The 21,551-nt window shown below is 37.9% G+C and overlaps 2 protein-coding genes and 2 pseudogenes across 2 annotated transcripts; 2 read left to right on the top strand and 2 right to left on the bottom strand.

The window, feature by feature from the left end:
• Positions 1-2,974: 2,974 nt before the first annotated feature.
• Positions 2,975-3,559, bottom strand: LOC122008398 (zinc finger protein 11-like). The gene has a single exon (XM_042564115.1). The coding sequence runs from the start codon at positions 3,557-3,559 to the stop codon at positions 2,975-2,977; it is 585 nt and encodes a 194-aa protein (XP_042420049.1).
• A 1,594-nt stretch (positions 3,560-5,153) lies between these two features.
• Positions 5,154-5,296, top strand: LOC122039235 (annotated as a pseudogene).
• Positions 5,297-5,800: 504 nt separating this feature from the next.
• On the top strand, positions 5,801-5,974 carry LOC122039280 (annotated as a pseudogene).
• A 6,958-nt stretch (positions 5,975-12,932) lies between these two features.
• Positions 12,933-14,433, bottom strand: LOC122038747 (AT-hook motif nuclear-localized protein 20-like). Its single transcript, XM_042598666.1, has one exon. It carries the CDS (start codon positions 14,194-14,196, stop codon positions 13,183-13,185), a length of 1,014 nt encoding a protein of 337 aa, XP_042454600.1. The 5' UTR covers positions 14,197-14,433; the 3' UTR covers positions 12,933-13,182.
• Positions 14,434-21,551: the final 7,118 nt, after the last annotated feature.

Genomic DNA, 21,551 nt, shown 5'->3' with positions numbered 1-21,551 from the left:
AATCTTTCAGCATATGACCGATCGACCCCACTGCCGGCCTACCTCAAGCGTTTTCTCACATGTCAGTCCTCCTTCATATAGCCGGTTGGCGGTCGGTAATAACTCCGGTCATATTTATACAGCTTAGCATGCTCGTCTCTTATACATATAGCAGATAAAAGTGTAAAACAAATCTCCTTATAAACTCAGCTAAACTTCCAGATCTCAGTTTCTCACTTCAAAGGTAAGTCTTCGATTATTTAGGCGATTAGCTTAAAGTACCGATCAAATCTTTCGACACTCAGTTCCCTATTTCTCAGAAGAAAGTATCCTGGTATATGATCGATCGATCACAGAACCGATCGAACTTAGGGGATTTAGCTTCATATTACTTCTAGAGTAGATCTCCAGCATCACCCAGTATATAACGAAGCAGTTTAAGAGAAGGATGGCTATACAGTCAGTTGGTCTAAAGATCCAGTTGAGATACACTCAACAGACAACATGGTCAGAGAATCACAACAACTTATCAGAATAACAACTGTTTGTCAGAGAATATTTCTCTATTGTAATATGAGCATTCGCTGGAGCCTTATTCGAAGGTGACGTTACATTGTTCATCAGCCGATATATTATGACAGCATATTCTTTTAACCGTCTCATAAAAGACGAATATTCTTTTAACCGTCTCATTAATGGCGTAAGTTATAAAAGAGGGGCACATATGGGTAACATAAAACTCCTCGAACGGTAATTGTACACCTCCCAGGCTGTATGTGTTCTTTTACTCGACAACTTCTGACATTTGACATTCTCTGTACTTCATGATTACGGAGGTTATAAGAGGTGGTATATAAAGGGGGTCCTCTCCATTGGTCACATAGACGTCTTACAACAGTCTTACTTACACACACGCATTTACTGTTCATCTCTCTCCTTCCCTGCTCAGGCACTGTACTTACTCGAGCGTCAGAGAGCCTATGCCAGGAATCCCCTTCCTGGTTTTTGGCACTGACGTCTTATCTGCTCTCTTTGGTGTGTGCAGAGAGGAAGAAGAAGCCATTTTTTTTCTAATTCGAAGTCTTCACGTAGTCAACAACACAACCACCTACCTATCCCGCCATCTCTCCTGTTTTTAGATAGGATCATTCACCTTAGGTTGTCACTATCAACTTCAATTAAGGAGGTCCATCACCTTAGTTGAGCCCTAGAGTAAGCTTGCCTCGGCTCCTCACCTTAGTTAGATCTAACAAGTTATAACGTTCCCTAGTTTGATCTCAACCGAGTTTGACTTGTACTTGTTAAGCCACACAATTATCTATATTCCAACTCTATTTTGGTTCTAAAATTAATTTTGTAAAATAGACAATTATAATATAGACTAATTTACTAATCAATTTGCTTTGCTTTTTTGTAAAAACTATATGTATATAAATTTGTAGATCATGCCTCTATTATTACTAATTGACCGAATTACTCTCCTTTGTATATATATCTCTTTTGCCAAATCACACCCTAGTCCTATTTGATTCTAAATTACTTGAAAATACATAAAACTATAGATAATTTACTGAGCAATTTTTAGTCTCATATAGTCGATTTAATTTGAGGCATTTTAAACCTTAATTGTGCATAAACTTAATTATAGCTTTAATCTTTTCAAAATTAATGGACTCTTTTGGATGCTTAAAAGCCAAAATTCTTAATCTTGAAAATGCAAGCTCACTTAAAAGATTGGCATAACTAAAATAATTATGCAACTTGATTATTTTTTATCAAAATATTTTTTTTTAAAAAAAAATCTAAGAATCCAAATTCAAATAATTTACACCTATTTTATTCTTTTTTGGCACAAGTCTATTTGCTAATCTACTTGCACGTTTAAAAGGATTCAATTTGACCAATATGAGATTTCAGACTAAAATATCTTATATTTTCTCGTGCTTAAAATGTTTATTTTAATGAATAATTCATCATCAGATAAGTTTTAAATCAATTATCATCTTCCAAGGTGAAAATCAACTTGTATCTTTTAAATTAAAGGCTTTGTTAATGATTATAAGCTTTTAAAAGTTTCATTTTAATAAATTTTATATCTGTAAACAAGAGCATTCTAGGAAAAGCAAAATAATTATTTTACATAGATGATTATTTTTTATAAAAAAAAATCATTATAAAGATGTCTCTAGTGATTCTCATTTCAATAAACTGCCTCTTAAGCCCAAACTAACCATGCTTTTGGGCAGCTTCTCACAATTTCAAAGAACTTACAGACTGAGAGAAATCATATAAACTAAGAACAAAATCTATACATTGTCTAAGAAAATCCTGAAACCAAAGAATCCAACAGGAAACATAAATGAAGATCGACCTCAGGGCTTGACCATAAGGAAACTTACGTACATGGCAGGAGAGGGAATCTAAACACTGACACGTTCCATATCCAGTGTACTTCTTCTATTGACATGTTTGCATGTGATATAGTTCTTCTTCTGATAAGTGTCATCAGTCACGTAAGTAGTAGATATAATATCAAGTGGAGAAATGCCCCAGCGAAGAGGACAAGCCAGTGCTGCAACTCTGAGGGTGCAAAAGTTTTCATCTCCCTCTTTTTGCAATAACATATAAATTTTTTGCAGACTGGAATGATTCCCCAGTTTGTTCCTCAAATAGTAGAAATAATAAATATTATATTCACAGGTAGTTCTTTGCTTTTCAGGATTTGCATTGCATAATATAGATTCCTTAATGTTTTGGAAGCCCAAAAGCTTCTCTACTTTTTAGGCTTCGAGCAAAGCAAATAAGAGAATAAAATTGAGGTTAATTAATTTAAGGAAGAAATCTCTCTCTATATATATAGAATCAACGAAACTGATTATGTAGAATGAAAAAGGGTGTAGTTTTTAAATTAAACTAGATCTTCTTGAAGGAGATCGATCACCATGAACAGAACACAGAAGGAGGAGGCTGTTTGATTTGGAAGAAATTAATTAAATTACACAATGACTACAGGCTTGTTGTTTTGTCCGAGTCTAAGCTCGAGATCTAACTCTTCTACAGGACGAGGAGGTTTAAGCAATTTGAGTACCTCGTGATCGTTACTGGCCAGTTCTTCCGTCCGCCATTTTTTCGCCCTGAAGCTCTCCTCGCCGTCGGCGATCCGTTTGCGCGCCGCCGCCGAGTCGAGAAAAGAAGACGCGGCGGGAGTCGTATCTCTCGCCTGAGAGAGAGAGATGAAGTCGCGGGCAGTGGCGACGGCACTCGCTTCTGAGGCCCTAAGATAGGGACGATGATGATCGGGATTCAGCAGTGCAACGGCATGATCGGCGGGGACGCCGCCTTCTTCGACGGACTGCTTGAGCCTCGCTCGGTCGCGGCGGTGGACGTTCATGTGGCCGCCCAGCGCTTGCGCCGACCGGAACTCCCGCCGGCAGAAGCTGCAAGAGTAGGACCTCGGCGGCCAGACGCAGCCGCCGAGGAGACGCCCGGCGGAGTCCTCGGCGAAGGCCTTTTCCTCCCACGACGGATCGTGAGCGTACAGCTGGTGTCTTCTCCACGTCCAATTTTCTCTTTGATCCATTAAAAACAAAAAAAGGAAGAGAACGAAGATGAAGAAGAAGAAGGAGAAGGAGGAGGGGAATTAATTAGGAGATAACGAATTAATTGACACTCTAAAGAAAAGATTAAATTGTAGAGAATCTTGTGCTGAGATGGATGGATATATAGTTGTTCTTGGTAATAAATGTGTGAATAATTATATATTCTGGATTAATATTTTCTTGCTAGGGTAGCTAATTTAGATTCGTTTAGTTTAGTGCACCAACAACAATTCAATTAATAATTAATTAATTAATTAATTAATGGGGGCAGGACTTGGTCCCTCTCGCACTGTAACATTCGTCATCTACACCTAAATTATGTTGAACGTCCGTATAAACACATTTTTTGTGTTCCATCCATAAAACTCGTTCATTTTAGTTTAATAATAAAAAGTATATAGAACAAAGGTGGTTTAATATTAGAAAATTTAATATAAGTTTGATTAGGGAGGTAAACGAGCCGAATCGAGTCGAACAATAGGCTCGAGCTCGGCTCAAGTTCAAATTAAACTTTTATTATAAGGCTCGAGCTCAGTTCGTTTTGGAATTATCAACCTCGCGAATAGTTCGAGCTCGGCTCGTTATTAGCTCGATTATCATAGTTAACGAGCCTAACTCGAGCTTGGGCTCATTTTCAAGTTCATTTTAGAGCTCAATTTTTTTTTTTCGTTTTAAAGCTCGTTTTAAGGTTCGTTTAAGAACTCGTTTTTTGGCTCGTTTTAGAGCTCATTTTTTGGCTCGATTTAAGGCTCGTTTTAAGACTCGTTTTTTGGCTCGTGAGTCTACAAATGAACATGTTCGCGAGCTCATGAGCCGAATATTCTTATGCTCGAGCTCGACTCGATAAAACTGTCGAGCTCGAAATTGAGCTCGGCTCGATAAGATAAACGAACGAACTCGAATGAGTTTTTTTATCGAACCAAGCTCCGAATAACGCACGAACCGTTTGGTTCATTTACATCCCTAAGTTTGATAAACATTTTTATATAATTTATAAGGATAACAATACTATTAAAAATACATCTCTAATAAAAATACAAAAAATTTCAATTTTTATTTATATGATTAATCAGGTAACTCTAAATATTCGTAGATACTTAGATAAATTTATATATAACTATTTTATTAAAAATCTGAACTTTTTATTAACTAACTCTTAATTAATTTGGTGAAGCCCAAAATTAGTTAATGTCTTTTTTTCTTTTTTTAAAAATAATTTCAAAGTTTATTAATAATTTATACAGACATATAAGTAATGCATTATTAAAAAAATTTCTCATTAATCAAGACTCAATCTATTGGGAATTCTTCAAATTAATCAATCAGAGATTTAGAATTCGAAATTCAGCTGCAACGTATTATTGAAAATTTTTCTTATTAATCAATTAAAAATCTAAAGTTCTAGACTCAGCTACGACATATTATCGAATTTTTTTTTTATCAATAATTTTATCTAGTTGTTTTATATAGCAGAGATGTACTATCATGATTCTATTTAGTCTCACATCTTATAATTGACAACACTACGAGCAAAAAAGATTCGGTATATACTTTAGGCCGACGACGTTAGAAAACATACTTTTCTCGATTTTTTGGCTAAGATCAAATATAATATTAAATTAATTTTTTATAAGGGGGAGTCCATTACAGTAGCTTGCTACTGGATTCTCGAATGTCACCCTTGTATTGCACTATTACATGAGTCTGGCACACCCTTACCCAATTTATGGGCAACTTTTTGGCTAAGATTAAGTATAATATTTGTTTTTATCAGTTTAATATTTGATACAAAGAATTAAATTAACTTTTTATAAAAAAAGATACCCTTATACACGTAAGGGCTACATTTGAGAACCCAAATAATTCGGATTGTCAAAGAGACGAGTACTTTATACTAATGACTGTTTTAGTATTCATGTATTATATTACACATACAATACGTGTGCACGATCGCTAGTCTATATAATTTTTATTCACTTAGAAAAGAATGAGTCATTGATATGTATGATTACATTATTATTAGTGTATTTTATCCATTGATTATATTTTTATTAGTTTATAAAATGTTATCTTATTATTATTTTATTAAGAATTTGTATCTTTTATTAACTAATTTTGGTAAAACTTAAAATAAAATTAACGTTAATGTCATTTTTTTTTCATACTGAAATAATTTTAAGCCTTATTAAAAATTTTCTTTGGTTGTTTTTATATAAAAATATATGCTGTCTAAGTCTTTTGACTAAGATCAAGTGTAGTATTTATTTTTTTCAGTTTAACATTTTATATAAAAAATTAAATTATTTTTTTATGAGAAGATTTCATTACAGTAACTTGTTGGGGTTCTCAAGCATCGCTCTTGCCTTGTACTACTGTATGAACCTGACGTACTCTTACCAAGTTCAATTTATGGGCTGAGATAAGTTACTTGTATTCATATATTATATTACACATATAATACATGCATGCGATGACTATTTATTAGAATAAATTTGAACCTAAATAAAGTATTTGAATTTGCCGATAATATTATGAATGAGATAAAAGAATGAATAATTAAACTGAAGGAAATCAAATAGTTAATCCGGATTAAGTGGTCGAGATAATTTAAGTGTCTTGAATTTACAAGATTAAGATAGTGAGTGCTCAAAGAATCTATATATTGAAAAATGTGCTAAACATTCTACTATAATATTAGTAAAGTTCGACCCTATATATGATGCTTAGTTAGTTAGGTGTTTATTTTTTATGAATATTTATTTAAGTAGATGACTGGATTCAGATAATTACATGTTAAATTATTATTAAGTAGTCATTTAAATAAATTAATAACCATGAATTGTCACTCTTACGTAATTAACTTGTATGTTTTCCAAATATTTAATCATAAAAATTGAAAATGCATGTTACCTTAGCAGTAGAAAATCTCTCTAACAATTACTTATTTAATTTGATTAATAAAATGGCCATTATGCTATTATTTCCTTTTGTGTATAGTGTTACATATTAACAAAAGGTTGCTTCTTTGACTGAACCATCAATTGGGGGGGATTGTCTTGTCTTGGCACAGGAAAATATGTTGGAATTGTTGATATCACATATTCAAGATTGGCTCTGACATACTGACCAGTGTCATCCTATTTCTTTCATTTTTTATTAAATAATTAAAAAAAAATTATTATACATAATATATATCTTCAACATCAGTAGTAAGAGGCAACTGTGGCTGTTTATTCGAGCAGACATGATTGATGCCAACAAACATGATGAAACTAATTAGTTTAATTTTATGTTCTGAAAGATTATACAAAGATCCAACCACTGAAAGAAAGGCTCTTTCTCAAGTGATAAGCCTGCTGATTGCTAACCATGAACAGTAGAGGAAAAATTCTGATCAAATCTAATGGCAGAAAGGAGGTTGCATTGTGGTTTTTTAATTCTGAAGCAGCTGATCCAGCTCAAGAGAGAGAGAGAGAAAGAGAGAGACACAGAATGAATAAAGTAGTGTCGGTTGGTATTTTAAGCTCATTGTCCATAGTCACTGCTAACAGATGGAGCACATAATTGCAGAATCCTTTTTGTGAATGTGTACCTGAAACCATATTGAGAGATCAGGAAATCCTGAAGCTCCCCTTTATGCTGATCCTTGCCTTGTGCCTTGATCATGGTGTTTTCGAAGCATCCAAAACTGTAAGCTGTTGTTGGCAGAATAGTTTAGGCTCAATTATGAGTGACATGATAGTTTTCTATTGTTTTGGACCTAGTCAGAGAGTGACAGGGTATCAATCTCACGATATGCGTGCAAGGCTACATCTTCTATCTTCCTCTCCATGGCCCTCTCTTCGTTGTTTGCCTCTCAGCTTTTATTATTTGTCGTGTGGACTGTTCCAGAGTGATCCTATCTGCTAAGGAGAAGAATGATTAGGTGCTGCCTGCCTTGTCCAACAAGGACTTGAGGTCCAAATTCTACGGCAGGAAATCAGGGAGCTGAAGTTTAGTTTAGCTTTTAATGGAATGAGTCCCAACGTAATAAACAAGGTTCTGAAATTAACCTGTTGAATTCAAATGTAGATCCAGTAAACATTGGACATGGAGTTGAAAAACTTTCTTATCATCAAACATATTTTATTCTCAGTCACTCTCAACGTCAGGTTAACAGTTTGGATGGTGGGAAGGAGTAGCTGGTGACTTGATGTAGTGAAAAGATAGTAACAATTCTTTAAACAATGGATGCCTCTCTCTGTATGACAGATTCAAACACGTACAACAGACGCTGAAAATTAAGGCTGTCCTTTGAACGAGTGCGATATGACAACTGATCTATCTGAAAGCAGGGATTAGACGAGAGTAATTGAGCAAGGCTCAAGGGGTTGTTTTCTCTTCCCGGAGGAGGAATATTTTGTCAACTAAAGGGGCCTGCAAGTAAGCTTAGGTCAACTATCTGCAAGGCTCTAGATCATGCATTGTCAAGATTCGAACTAGATCTTTCTACTACTGCCAGATTGTGTCAATTATTTGGGAAGGTGATAGGTTAGACTCTGTTACGGATTAGGCTCAATGGCATTAATGGTGTCATAAATCCCAGAATCTTTGAGGCAAGGACTAGACTAATTTAGCTAATTTTGTTTTCAGAATTGGACTTTGGAGGTTGATGCAATCCAGATAGCTAGGTTGAGCAAAGAGGAGTGGTTGCAATGTTTAGGAAAGCTAGGGTGCAAGCTAAGTTCATACTTTAGTTCTTCGATGAGCTAGGTTAGTTACTAGACTAAATTAGGCGTGATCGATCAAGTCACTTTTTCAACAATTTGAACTAGCTTAAGAACTTTAGTAATCATAATGCAAACATGATGACAAAAGGTGAATATGTTCGTCCTTAACGCCTCCGTCAATCCGTCCCAGAATCAACACGAAAGAGGTAAATCACAGACGGAATCATAATGCAAACATGATCTATGAACTGAGAGAATGAGATGTTCTGATCAACTGCAATAAGAGGATGAGTTCATCTTTTCTTATCGAAGACAAACGTGGAACTCAAGTTTGATGAACTTGAGTGGTCTGCATGGCACTTGATGAGAGGAGGGGTTCCTCATCTCTAGGGCATTTCATGCATGGATGTCGAGAAATGTGTACGGAACTTCTTTACCTCTTAATTATTCCATCACCTATTGCCCTACAATAGCTAGCGAGGTTCTTTGAGGCACATGTATTAGCTTGACTTTTAAGATATTATGGTACTTTGGGAATATATCTTATAGCCCTTAATGATCATAGTTTATCACTTGAATTGGAAAACATTTTTGATTTATTATCACAATTCATTGTATCCATTGAATCTTTTCGTAAGGATGATGACGATTTTGTATCTCATTAGGATCTCTCTATTCCAATGAATGAAAAATGTAAAGTTGGGTCTTTAACATAAGATTTTACATATATATCTCTTGTAGGGTTGTAAATGAATCGAACGTTTATAAACAAGTTTTATAATTGACTTGGTAAGAATTTATTTATGTTAATTCAATACACATAAAATTAATTAAATAAACACGCATAAATAACTCATTAAACTAAAAAATAAGTTTGAACACATATTTAATCAGTTTGTTAATGTTCATTAATAATGTTCATGAATAATATTCGTAAACAACGATCGAACAACGTTCATGAATAATATTCATGAACTATGCTCATTAATAAAACTCTTATCAACATATAAAAAATCTTTTAAAATGAACAAATAAGTTTGAATTATCAAGCTTAATAATCAATCAAACAAACAAAAATTTAAAATAATACAAATTAAACAAACTTGAATTGAGAGCTCGATAACATATAAACAAACCACGCTCAAACTCAAGCTTATAAAAAATAAACCAAGCCAAGATTGAACAATCATTTCAATGACTTAGTTCAATTTAGTCTCGACTTGACTTGGTTTGATTACCTTATCAATCAAACTTGCACACCCCAAAACTAGGCTTGTTTACTATCCTAATTCTCTCATTTCTCCTATTTGACTATGAAAATGCCTGAAAGTTACAAAGAGGCTTACAAGACTAAATCAAAGTTTTTGCAGTTAAAGGCTTCTTGACGTCAAGTAGAATATGTATATTATTCTAGGGTGTGAAGTTGCAGAGGGATTAACAAGAAAACAAGAGAGAAATAACAAACAAAAAATTGAATAGCTGAAATTAGACTTAAACCTATTATGAAATCAAGAGCGCAAAGAAAAAGAGATGTAGTCGTAACGTGGTTTAAGTGAAACTAATTGATTCAATATCAAAATAACTTGTCCTAAATATCATCTAAATATAGATTTATATAGCTCTCAAACCCTAAAAAAAATCTAAATGGAAAATTAACCAACGAAACTTAGTCCCCTAAGATTAAGGACAAATTAACCAACAAAAAATCTAAATGGGAAACTAATCAACGAGACTTAGTCCACTAAGATTAAGGGTCTTAAACAAAAAAAAGTCTATTTAAAGGGCCGACTAGGGTTTGAAGACGCTGGAATTCCGTTCTGTTTAAATTTCCCTGTACAAAAATTGTACAAGTACAGAACTTTTCCTAGCAACCCGCATGTTTGATCAGATATGTGTTTGATCAATGAAGCAAGTTCTTGACGGATCGAAGCACACCTTGATCGAAGTACAAGATCGTTGGCTTCTTGTGTTGGTATTCAAAATCGATACAAAGAAAACTAAATTAATTACGCAGCGGAATTAAAGAATTAGTTGTACCTTTCCTTTGTAGCTAAAAATTTCTTGATCTTCTGCTGTATTCCTCTCCTCTTCTTGGACGTTGTGTGGGCGACGATCTACCAAGATAACAAACACCCTTCCTTTCGTTGTTTCTAAACCGCCGACCACCAAGAGAAGCCCGAGGATGGGGCGCCTTCTTCTCTTCTTCCTTCTCCTTTTCTTCCTCTTCTCCAAGCCGCCACCCACCAAGGAAGATAAGAGCTGCCGGCCCCTAGCAAGCAAGAGGCGCCAGCCCTAGCAATAGGTGAAAGTGGCGCCGACCCTAAGCAAGGGAAGAGGACCATCGACCCTTAACAAAGGAAGAGGACCGCCGACCCTAGGAAAGCAAAGGAGTGCCGCCGACCCTAAGAAAGCAAAAAGGAGGAGGTGGCGCCGAAAAACCAAAACCAACAACAACTACTCGTGGATGGGTGGATGCGAGACTTTATATAGAGGATACAACAAGGACCTAGAGGAGGAATTGGTTTAAGCCTCCTGATGGACTTGGGCTTAATAACTCATACTACTAAAGAGTTATTATTGAACTACCGCACCAATCCTATGTTATAATATGAGTTCCTTCTTAGCATGAGTGTGTTAATCTCTCTGTGTTTAAGATATCGTATGTCCGTTAATTAATTGAGTTACTGACAACTCAATTAATTAGCATCTAATTCCAAGAGTAGTACCACTCAACTTTATTATCATGCCAGACTAAATCCACCTACAGGGTTTACATGATAATCCTTATGAACTCCTTAAGGGGGCATCATCAGCCTAAATAATTAGGACACATATTCCTTCTATAATCAACAACACACTATATAAAACAATACTATCTCCTAACTCATCGTGCCTATTGATTTAATGAATAAATCTCACCCATTGATAAGTTAAAGAAATAAATACTAAGTATACGTGCTTGTTATTATATAGGGATTAAGAGGACACACATCCATAATAACAGAGGTTCTGTTCTTTTATATAGTCAGTATAAATCAAACAACCTCAAATGGTCCCGCTCAATACACACATAGTGTAGGAATGGAATCAAACAACTATTCCAATGATTTGTTCCAATCCATCTTGGTTGTGAGCTACTATTTATAATTTATAAGGAACTGATAACATGATCTTATGTGTGGCACCACACACCATGTTATCTACAATATAAATTAAATGGACAATTGCATTAACATATATATAAATATAAAATATAAACATTTGATCAAAGTGATTCTCATTTCAAAATATTTCAAAACAGATGTTTATATAAAAGCTAGACTTATAGTATACATCCCAACAGGGTTAAAGACAAGGCTAACTATAATTAAGTAAAAAATTATCAGGACTTAATGAAAACAGATAACTAATTAAGTAAACCCAAAAAGATACGGATCCAAATCTCCCCCAAGCTCATGCCGTGTTTGCCCACATGACCAAGTCATGTTGGGTTCGATGAGGCCTTGTTGTCATGCCTTGTCTTGTTTGGATCTCCTCCTGCAGCACTTCTTGGGTAACTAGTCTTGCCTAGGGTTGATTGCAAGATGGGTAACTAGTCTTGCCTAGGGTTGATTGGATCTTGCAAGGTGAGACATGAGATTTCTCTTTTTAGATCTATTCGTTGCATTATTAAAAGAGAGATTAGAAATCTCATTTCTTAGGTCGACGTACCTAGCTTATTGAAGTTTTATTATTGTGGAAAAATCATAGGTTGGATCGATGTTTCATCTTTGCATCTTATCTAGATATATCTAGCTTGTTAAAGTTTTATTCTTATGAAAAATCTTACGGTTAAATTGCGCTTATTCTCATGCCCTCTCTAAGACATTTCTGAGAATTATTTGCTCCATTGTTTCAAAATAGTGATTCAATAATTTTGATTGAGTTGATTGAGTGTCGCAATAGACGTGATGAACTCACAAACATAAAAATTTACTATTCTTAATTTCATATTAAATCATATATTTTCACTATGATTTTAATACACATATGATAGTTAGCCAATTACTAATTCTTCTATGTTACTTGAAAAAACAAGGTTATGTGTGTGAAGTTATCACAATTTAGGCCATGCCTTTCCTAGTACAATCGACAACAATCATGATCTAGCAATCTCTACACTCCGATTGTCTTTCGAGTGATCGGTGTATATTTTGAATCTCACATTAAAAGCTACATGGTTGTTTTGCCTAAGAACAATTGTAAAACAATTTGAATCATTTATATATACTTAAACATGTCTAATATAACGACCTCCATTAGGATTAGAAATTGAGGGCCAAATCTCTCACTCTTAGAGAAAAACTAGCCCTGCATTATCCTAACACTGTTCCTACATAATCAATCATTCATTCATTCATTTGATCGGTAGGTGAATCAAGATATCATCTACCTCTATGAATAGTCGGGCAAAGTTGGAACATCTAGATTATCAAAAAGCTCCTTTTGGATGAACAATATCTCATGCCATGACACTAGAAGATCTATGTATAGTGTGTCCAAGATATGAATCTGAATCTAGTAACACGAATTATATATAAATGAGAATTTTATTAATCTAGAGATCAGATAGAAGAAGGGAAAGTGAATTAAATGTACTCAAGCATTATACTAAACCTTGAAACTACTTAATTAGCTTGTGACCAAAATGATTGCAACTACTAAATACATATGTTTGCAAGAGAGGGCATACAATGGCATTCATATGTATGAAGAACGACGACGAAGGTAATTAACCAGCAAACAGCGATAATTAAGAAACGAGATATATATATAGAGAGAGAGGGCTTGATTAACTTCTATTTAGCAGTGTCTAATTAATTATTTATATAAGGGAGAAATTAAGTACTCGGTTATTAGTAGGACGGTGGCGGGCGTGGATGAGAACCGGCGGCGGCTGCCGAAGCCCAAGCGCCGAAGACTTCCTGTGCCATCTGCCCGCCGTTGGTCATAAGATTGGGCGGCAGGTTGTACATCGGCATCGGCGCCATTGACACCGCGTCCAATCCACCGTACGGTGGTTGAGATGACGATCGTCCCCCGCCTCCTCCGCCGCCGCCGCCTCCCGGACTCTGATGTAATGGATGAGGGGTACTCCCTTGATCTGCTCCCGGAGCTGGTGGAGCTTCGACCGTCGCGGCGGCGGCGTCCTCGTCCTCCTCCAGCGGTAGCCGCTCGTACGTGGCGTTCGAGAAGGTGGCCGCGATGACCATCACCGGCCCCGAGGCCACCAATTCGCCGACCACGTTTCCCCCCACCACCTGCCCTTGCCCGCCGGCCAGGTACACGGTCAGCCCCGTGACGCCCGGGGGCGAAGGCGCCGGTAGGAACGCCCCCGACAGAGAGAGGATCTCGAACCGGCCGTGCAGGGCGACGACCCCGGCCGCGGGCTGCGGCGGCGGCACCCCGGGCTGGCGGAGCGTGACGTTGGAGACGGACCCGCTGCCGCTGAGGATGCAGACGCCGCGCTGGCGCCGGCGGGCGAAGGTCGCGACGGCGTCCATCACGTCGGCCCCGCTCGCGATCTCCAGCACGTGGGAGCGCAGCGCGTTGGGGCTCTCCCGCGTGATGATGACCGGCGCCTTCGGCTTGTTCTTGGACCCCGGCGGCCGTCCGCGGGGGCGCCTCCCGCCTCCGGATCCTCCCGTATTATTCCCCCCTCCGCCCGACTGCTCGTCGCCTTCGTTCCGCGCGTGATTACCACTGTTACTTCCGCTGCTATTCGTGGCGGCGGCGACCGCGGCGGCGTTGGGATCCTGGTGATCTCCTCGGCCGATGAACTGGCGGTGCCCCTCTTCGCTGTTGAGGTGGCGAAGATGGATGGGAGGGGCCGAGGTAGCCGAGTTGACCCTGGGGTCGACCCCTCCCATCGCCACCGCTCCTGCCCACCACCGATTCGCCAGCTCCGCCTACACTACTACCACCACAACGAAATCTCCGATCCCCAACTCAATTCCCAGGCCAACCCTACGATCTCCGAGATCTGAACCCCGACTCGGAGAAGAACAACAGGCAGCAGCACAATAAGCCAAGTTAAAAAAATATATAAAAAAAAAAGAGGGGGGAAAGGAGGTACGGAGGAGGAAGAGGAGGAGGAAGAGAAAGATTTTTACCAGTATTGGGAATGAAAAAGAGTCCAAATTAAGAAGGGGGCGATCTGAAGATACCGCAGTCCACATGCAACAATTAAGGCAGGCATCGAGCGGAGGTGGTGTAGTAGGGCCCCTGCGCTAGCTGCAGTAAGTACAGGATAACGGATAACCCCAGAAAGCGACTCCCTCTGCGGCTGCCTCTCATCGAAATCTATCTTCAATTCCCGGCCCTCTCCATCATTAGCCAGTGAATATATATAATAAAAAGCATTTCCGATCGAGCATTAGATTGGATCACGGGGGATAGACCGAGGACAAACAAAATCTTCAATCACCGTTTCTTAAATCACAAGCCGTTCGTGTTCCGGAGATGGGTGTCATAATTACGCCACGTAGAAGATATGGCGGGGAGTGGAGGGTGCGACCGGCCCCCCTCGGCCTCCCGTGGTGGTGCTTGTCGTCTAGCTCGTGGCGTGCATGCATTTGGCCGTCGCGGGCATCGATCGATAGGACGTGGAGGTGCTTGTCGTCTAGTTCGTGGCGTGCCTGCATGTCTTTGGCCGTCGCAGGCAGGGATCGACAGGACGTCCCCGACAGCCACTAAATTGAGATGCGACGCAGATGGAAGAGGGGAAAGGCATCGTGCCAATCATCTGAATATGCTAAGCGTCACTGAATCAATACCTCATTGTTCACACGTGAATCGACCCAAACAACATTATGTATCTTAAAACAATATAACATCGATCAAAGTATTTTTTGGTTTTCAAGCCATCAATATTGAACTAATCGATCGAGTAAAATTAAAGTTAATGCGGCCATCATCAATGCATGCCTGCCTGCATGCATGGGTAGAGCTGTCTCCAATGCGTTCGCTTCACGTCATCTCGTTCGATTCTTTTCGTCGTTTCGGAATGAAGGTGACTCCCGCGGTCAGATCTGCCGCTAGCTAGCTCGATCGAGGCTGCAGCGCCACGCTCTCCGTGCGTGCCGCTTTCCTTTCCGCCTTCCGCTCTTCCCGAAAACTCGCAGTGGACTGCCTGCATGTGCGTGCGTCCCGAAGCCGTCCTCTTTGCTTCGCTCCTTTCCGACGCTGCTCCTCCGCGCATGAAAAGTCGAGCAGTGTCCGTGAATTTGCCCGGCGACGGCTAGGGGACCTTTTTCTTTTCTTGTCTTTTTTATTATTATTAATTATTATCGAAATGCGAACTTGAAATCGTGCTCTTATTTTTAATATCATCTGCCATTTTGAAACTTGTTTCCGATGGGATCCACCACCGGTGCATGCCCGTTTCTCTCGTGCCCAGGTGTTTTTGATGTTCTCGGTACGTAGGAGGAGATTTTATTCAAATCATCATCGATCCAAATATCCGTGCTAATATATTTTACTAAATTAATTTAATATCAGGTGAATTAATAACTTTGATCAAAACTTTAATTATTAAATTAACACTGCGCGCAGTAGCATATACTGCTGAAAGAAACAGGCTGCGGCTGGTGGTCTAAACCTTTTATGGTAACCTGCTTAGGATCCTGTTCATTTGCCAGGTGATGGTGCGAAAGATACTCCAATAATTGAATCAGTTGGTGCGTGCATGCATGCATGCATGCATCTTTCTTCCTCTCTTTTCGAGTTGTCATTTCAAGGGCGGTGCGGGGCGGAGATCGGACCTCCAGCGACCAGGCCCTGCCAACATGCGCACGCAGGAAGTGATGGGTGGCTAGCGTTTCAATGCGATGCCAGATCTCAGCATCCGCCCCGCTGTCGCTGGCCCGAGCCCTGGCCCTCCTCCTGCATCATATCATATTGCGGTGGTGCTGGAGCAGTAATGTTCAGGCAGATTTAACCGTACGTATCGCTCGCGTTTCTATGCCAGCTGCTGGTGATTTTTTAAGTTTTACTGCTTCAGGTACAAGAATGTGAACGAGGCATTACTTAACTTGGGTGTTCTCCTCATAGTTTATAGGATTGCGATGTTACACAAGATCAATAGGATTGGATCGGATATTAATTCCGTTGAAACAATCTTTTACAAACTTATCGATTCAGCATAATATCAGAAAATATATATTTTGATCAAAACTATTAAATATCAACTAAATAAATATTTTAAATAATCTCAAAATTCTAGCGATGTAAAAAATAAAACTAACCCTAATACAATAACAAAAATTCTTTAGTTCGTCCAAAAAAAAATTTAAATGATATTTTTTGGACTTAATACTATCTTGTTATGAGTTACACGTGATAATAAATACAGATTTTTAAACGAATTTCAATTTGATATATTGGACGTCTTGTAATTCAATCTGAGTCAAAATTTATGACCTTTTATAATATAAAAATCATAAAATTGCACTACAAAATATAATCTCAATCGATCCCAGATCAATTTAGTAATTTTAAATGATAGAATTGTATGATCTTACTATCCGAATCATGATTTTATAAACCTATTCTACTCATACATGTTTGACTAATTTAATTTCCTTTCTTTTCACTGTTTTTTTTCATCGGTTACATGCTATTACTCGCTAGGGCATGGATATGGGTAAAGAACACTGTAGCCATGTGTGCGAGCAATGTCTTGGAACATATTTACTTTTTCATATTTAAATTTCGGATGTCGCTGGTAAAAAACCGAGTTCGGTAGGAGAGGAAAGAATTCTATCCTTTTTACCTTATTTTTTTAAAAAAAACACACGTAAAAATATAGTTAAATTCTAAGAGAATTTTGATTTAGATGTGGTCTATTCTAATAGGTTTCATCAATTTGTTTGGGTTTGTAGCTTTGTTGCACTAAAGCCCATTTCACCTTACGGTTCCCAAAAGGAGCCCATTTCAGCTTAGTTATTGTCCTGGTTATTTTAATTATTATTTTCTTGTAAAATGATAAAAAAAAGTATTAAAAATAAAATAAAACTTGCACACCGTATGACCTTAAAATTCTTTTTGGCAGAGTCGTACGAGAAATTGTATGAAGAATTTAAGAAAAAGAAAAATTATATAATATATATTAAAATAATTAAAGATAGGTATAAGATTATTTATAATATATAAATTTCTTATTTATAAATACAATTAGATAATTCTTGGTGGCATTTTCAATCATACTATCAAGTCCCCTTCTATTGCACTCCATCCAATTAGTCGCCTTGACCTTCATTTTCTTTACCTCCTATCGCTATCTATATCCTCACCTTCCCTATTAGATCATCAACCTTAATTTATCACCATTCCATTGAAAAAAAAACAATTTAAAATTAATCTTCTTTACTAAAAGTATTATTAAAACAATAATAAAATAAAAAAAATATTTGATGGTAAGTGAGGGCTATGGTTATGCTAATGTTGAGAACTTAATTTGTGAGGACTCAAACTCAACCTCATCTGAACCATTTTGCAGATCCTCTGGATTGCATACTGCGATCCAGAAAATGAATCATTATATTTATTGTTTGATTTGGATGGACCCTACTTGTTAAACAGGTAGAGTCCATCCAAATCAATCATTCAGTCTCTATGATCCATCCTCTGGTCCGTACTTTGCGGATCAGAGGATCCCACTTGCATATATATATATATATATATATATATATATATATATATATATATATATATGAGTGAGTATTGATATTGTGCGCGCACAATATCAGTGTTTTTTATTTATTTTTTTTATTTATTTTTAGTTTTTTTGAATTTAAAAAATTCAATATTTTCTTATTTAAAATTAAATATATAGATATATCCCCTAAACATATTACAATACTCAATAAATATTTAAATTAATTTTATTTTAATTTTTTTTTTAAACCAAACACTATAACCTAATTAGAAAGCCTAAACCCTATAGGTAAAATCTAAAAAAAAAATAGCTTTAACACTATACCCAAAGCCTGAACCCTATAAATAAAATCGTAAAGAAATTTTTTCATTATTTTTAAATTAAAAAAAACTAAAAAAAATTAAAAAAAAAAATAAAAAACACTGATATTGTGCGCGACGCAATACTGTCTTGATATTGTGCGCGACGCGCACAGTACGCGACTGTGCGCGTCAGCGCACAATATCAGCGCTTTTTAATTTTTTTTTAGTTTTTTGAATTTTAAAAATTCAATATTTCCTTATTTAAAATTTAATATATAGATATATCCCCTAAACACATTACAATACTCAATAAATACTTAAATTAATTTTATTTTAATTTTTTTTTTAAACCAAACACTATAACCTAATTAGAAAGCCTAAACCCTATAGGTAAAATCTAAAAAAAAAAATAGCTTTAATACTATACCCAAAGCCTGAACCCTATAAATAAAATCGTAAAGAATTTTTTTAATTATTTTTTAATTTAAAAATAAAAAAATAAAACAAAAAAAACAAAAAAACGTTGATACTGTGCGCGATGCGCACAGTCGCGTACTGTGCGCGTCGCGTACTGTGCGCGTCGCGCACAGTATCAAAACTGTATATATATATATATCCACTTTCTAGATTTCTTATAGGATTGCAATTGCATTATATATTGATACGACGTATCATGGATGACCCTAGGATAATATGAGGTCAACAATCAAGATGCTGTGATAGTCAAAAGTTAGAGAAGGTGACAATCAAGGTTGGGAAGTACGTATCCAAACGGAACATTTGCTCCGGGACTCAATTTCCCACACCTCCTGGTCATTGCTTGCGGTTCATAGCCGACCGGGTCCAAGTGCCAGTTAGATCTTCGGAACTCAGCTTCCCATGACGCCCGATCGACCCAAGAGTCGGGCCCCTCAGGGCTCAGTCCCTCATTTCTCCTGGGCACGACTTCTAGTCTATGTCCAGTCGGCCCAAGAGCCAGTCGAGCCCCTCAGGACTCAGTCTCTCACTTCTCCTGGGCATGACTCCCAGTCTACGCCCAATCCGCTCAAGAGCCAGTCAGGCCCCTCAGGGTTCAGTCCCTGGCTTCTCCCGGGCACGACTCTAGTCTATGCCCAGTCAACCTAGGAGCCGGTCAGGCCACTCAAGGCTTAGCCCCTTAGTTCTCTTGGGCATGACTCCAAGTCTGCTCCCGGTCGGCTCAAGATCCGGTAAGGTACCTCATGGCTCATTTCCTCACTTCTCTTGGGCACGACTCCAAGTCTACTTCCGGTCGGCTCAAGAGTCGGTTGTTGGTGCAATTTGTACTAATGGTCTAACTTAGATTTGATGAATGACAAGTGAGTTAAGTTAGGTCTTTATGTGATCTAATTGCTTTACCAAGTATGCAGGAGTTGACGGATTTGGAGGACCTAACAACAGGCTGAAATTCAGCTAGGTCTAAGGACCCGATAGTTGGTACGAAGCCCAGATAGGTCAAAGGGCCAACCTGATATCTGGCGAGAAGTCTGATTGGATCTGCCTGACCTTACAACCAGTAGAAGTCCAGTTGGGCCGGTGGACCTGACAACTGGTATGAATACCTGGTGGGTCAAGAGGCTAGTCAACCAACTGCAAGTTGGTAAGTGAAGGTAAGTCATTAGAGAAGAGTGACCTAATGAGGAAGCATCCCTGTTGAGGGAAGTAGGCGTCGTTCCAGTTTAACTTCATTTTGGATCCCTAAACTGAGACCTTAACTAATTCTTGGTCCATGGAGAACAGGAGCTAATTATTACTGCTTATTATTACTGTGTTAACATTGTGTTGCATGCTAGATATTTTAGTTTTGGACTAACACATTTTACAAGGCAAAGGGAGTACAAAAGGCCTCTGGTGAATAGTGCATGAGGCCCCTTCCAGGTGAAGTCATCTTCGCACTATTCATGGAAGGCGTCTTCAGTGCATGGAAGGTGTCTTCCGCAGGATAAAATTCTGACCTTTTCGGCGATAAGGACCAATACTTTTCAGGATCAAAATTTACACACTGGAGGCGCCTTCAACCCTATGAAAGGTGCTTTTCACAACCTATAAAAGAAATGCTCGACCAAGCTTCAAGATACATCTCAGATACAAGATTCTATGCATCCAATTGAGGTTCCAACTGCTTCAGCTTTCTGCTACGACACTGCAACGCCCGTCTACCGCTAAGAAGCCACCCAAACACTGAGCTTGAGCAGACCGTTTCTGAAAAAGTGTTTGCTAACTTTAAAATTTTGTACTTGATTATTGCAAAAGAATAAGTGTAGTGTGTTGCACTTGTTCCAACTTTCTTTATACCAGATTCTCTCTTCCATCTATTTCGAAAGAGATATTTTAGTGGATTACCTATCGATAGGTCTGCGGAACCTAGGTCTTGGAGTAGGAGTCGCTAAAGGCTCTGAACCAATTAAAACTGACCGTGTCTATTTCTGTCTTCTTACTTGCCTTTAATTTTTATATTTTCCACTATATTTACTTTAATCTCAAAACAAAAATAAAAGTTTTTCAAAATCACATGATTCACCCCCCCCCCCCCCCCCCCCCCACATGTGACTCGATCCAACAAGTGGTATCAGAGCAAGGATCTGCTCTGAATTGGTGCAACCACCAATCAAGCTAGGGAGAATTGTTTTATGTTTTTTTTTTAATTTCAATTTTTCTTATTTTATTTGAATTGGTAAAAGTTTACCTCTTCAAATAATTCTTTCTTATTCGATTTTTACTCGAAGTTGGTGCAACATCACTAAAGTTCTTCGATATTTTTTCTCTCTTTAAACTCTGCTAATCCAAGACTAAGTCTTGGTACCTCCCTTTAGCTCTCTATTTCAGTGATAAATGGCCCAAAACGAAGGTTACAACACCGTTCATCTGCCACTATTCAATGGGGATGATTTCCCATATTGGAAGAAGTAGATGGAAGTGTACCTGAAGACTGATTTCGACCAATAGTTCAACGTCACCAAAGGATACAAGGCACCAGTCAACCACAACACCAGAATTCAAATGGACCCAGAAAATTAGAATCCGGAGATGAAGAAGAGGCCCGGATCGACTTCAAGGCCCTCAACACAATCCAGTGAGGACTAAAGAAGGAGGAACTAAGCCGCGTCGACCCACATGAAAATGCAAAGGAGATATGGGACAAGCTCATAGAACTACATGAGGGAACCAACGACGCAAAGGTAACAAAAAGGGACTTGTTCTTAAATAAATTATTTAACATCAGAATGTAGGAAGGAGAGCTCACCAG

Source organism: Zingiber officinale, chromosome 1A (genome assembly GCF_018446385.1).
Source record: "Zingiber officinale cultivar Zhangliang chromosome 1A, Zo_v1.1, whole genome shotgun sequence".
NCBI classification, from domain to species: domain Eukaryota; kingdom Viridiplantae; phylum Streptophyta; class Magnoliopsida; order Zingiberales; family Zingiberaceae; genus Zingiber; species Zingiber officinale.
Note: the sequence above shows the minus strand (reverse complement) of the source record. Positions and strands in the feature narration are given on the sequence as shown.

Bases quoted from the DNA above. Each gene is read 5' to 3' on its own strand.
- LOC122008398 (XM_042564115.1), bottom strand. From the start codon at position 3,559: ATGGATCAAAGAGAAAATTGGACGTGGAGAAGACACCAGCTGTACGCT.
- LOC122038747 (XM_042598666.1), bottom strand. From the start codon at position 14,196: ATGGGAGGGGTCGACCCCAGGGTCAACTCGGCTACCTCGGCCCCTCCC.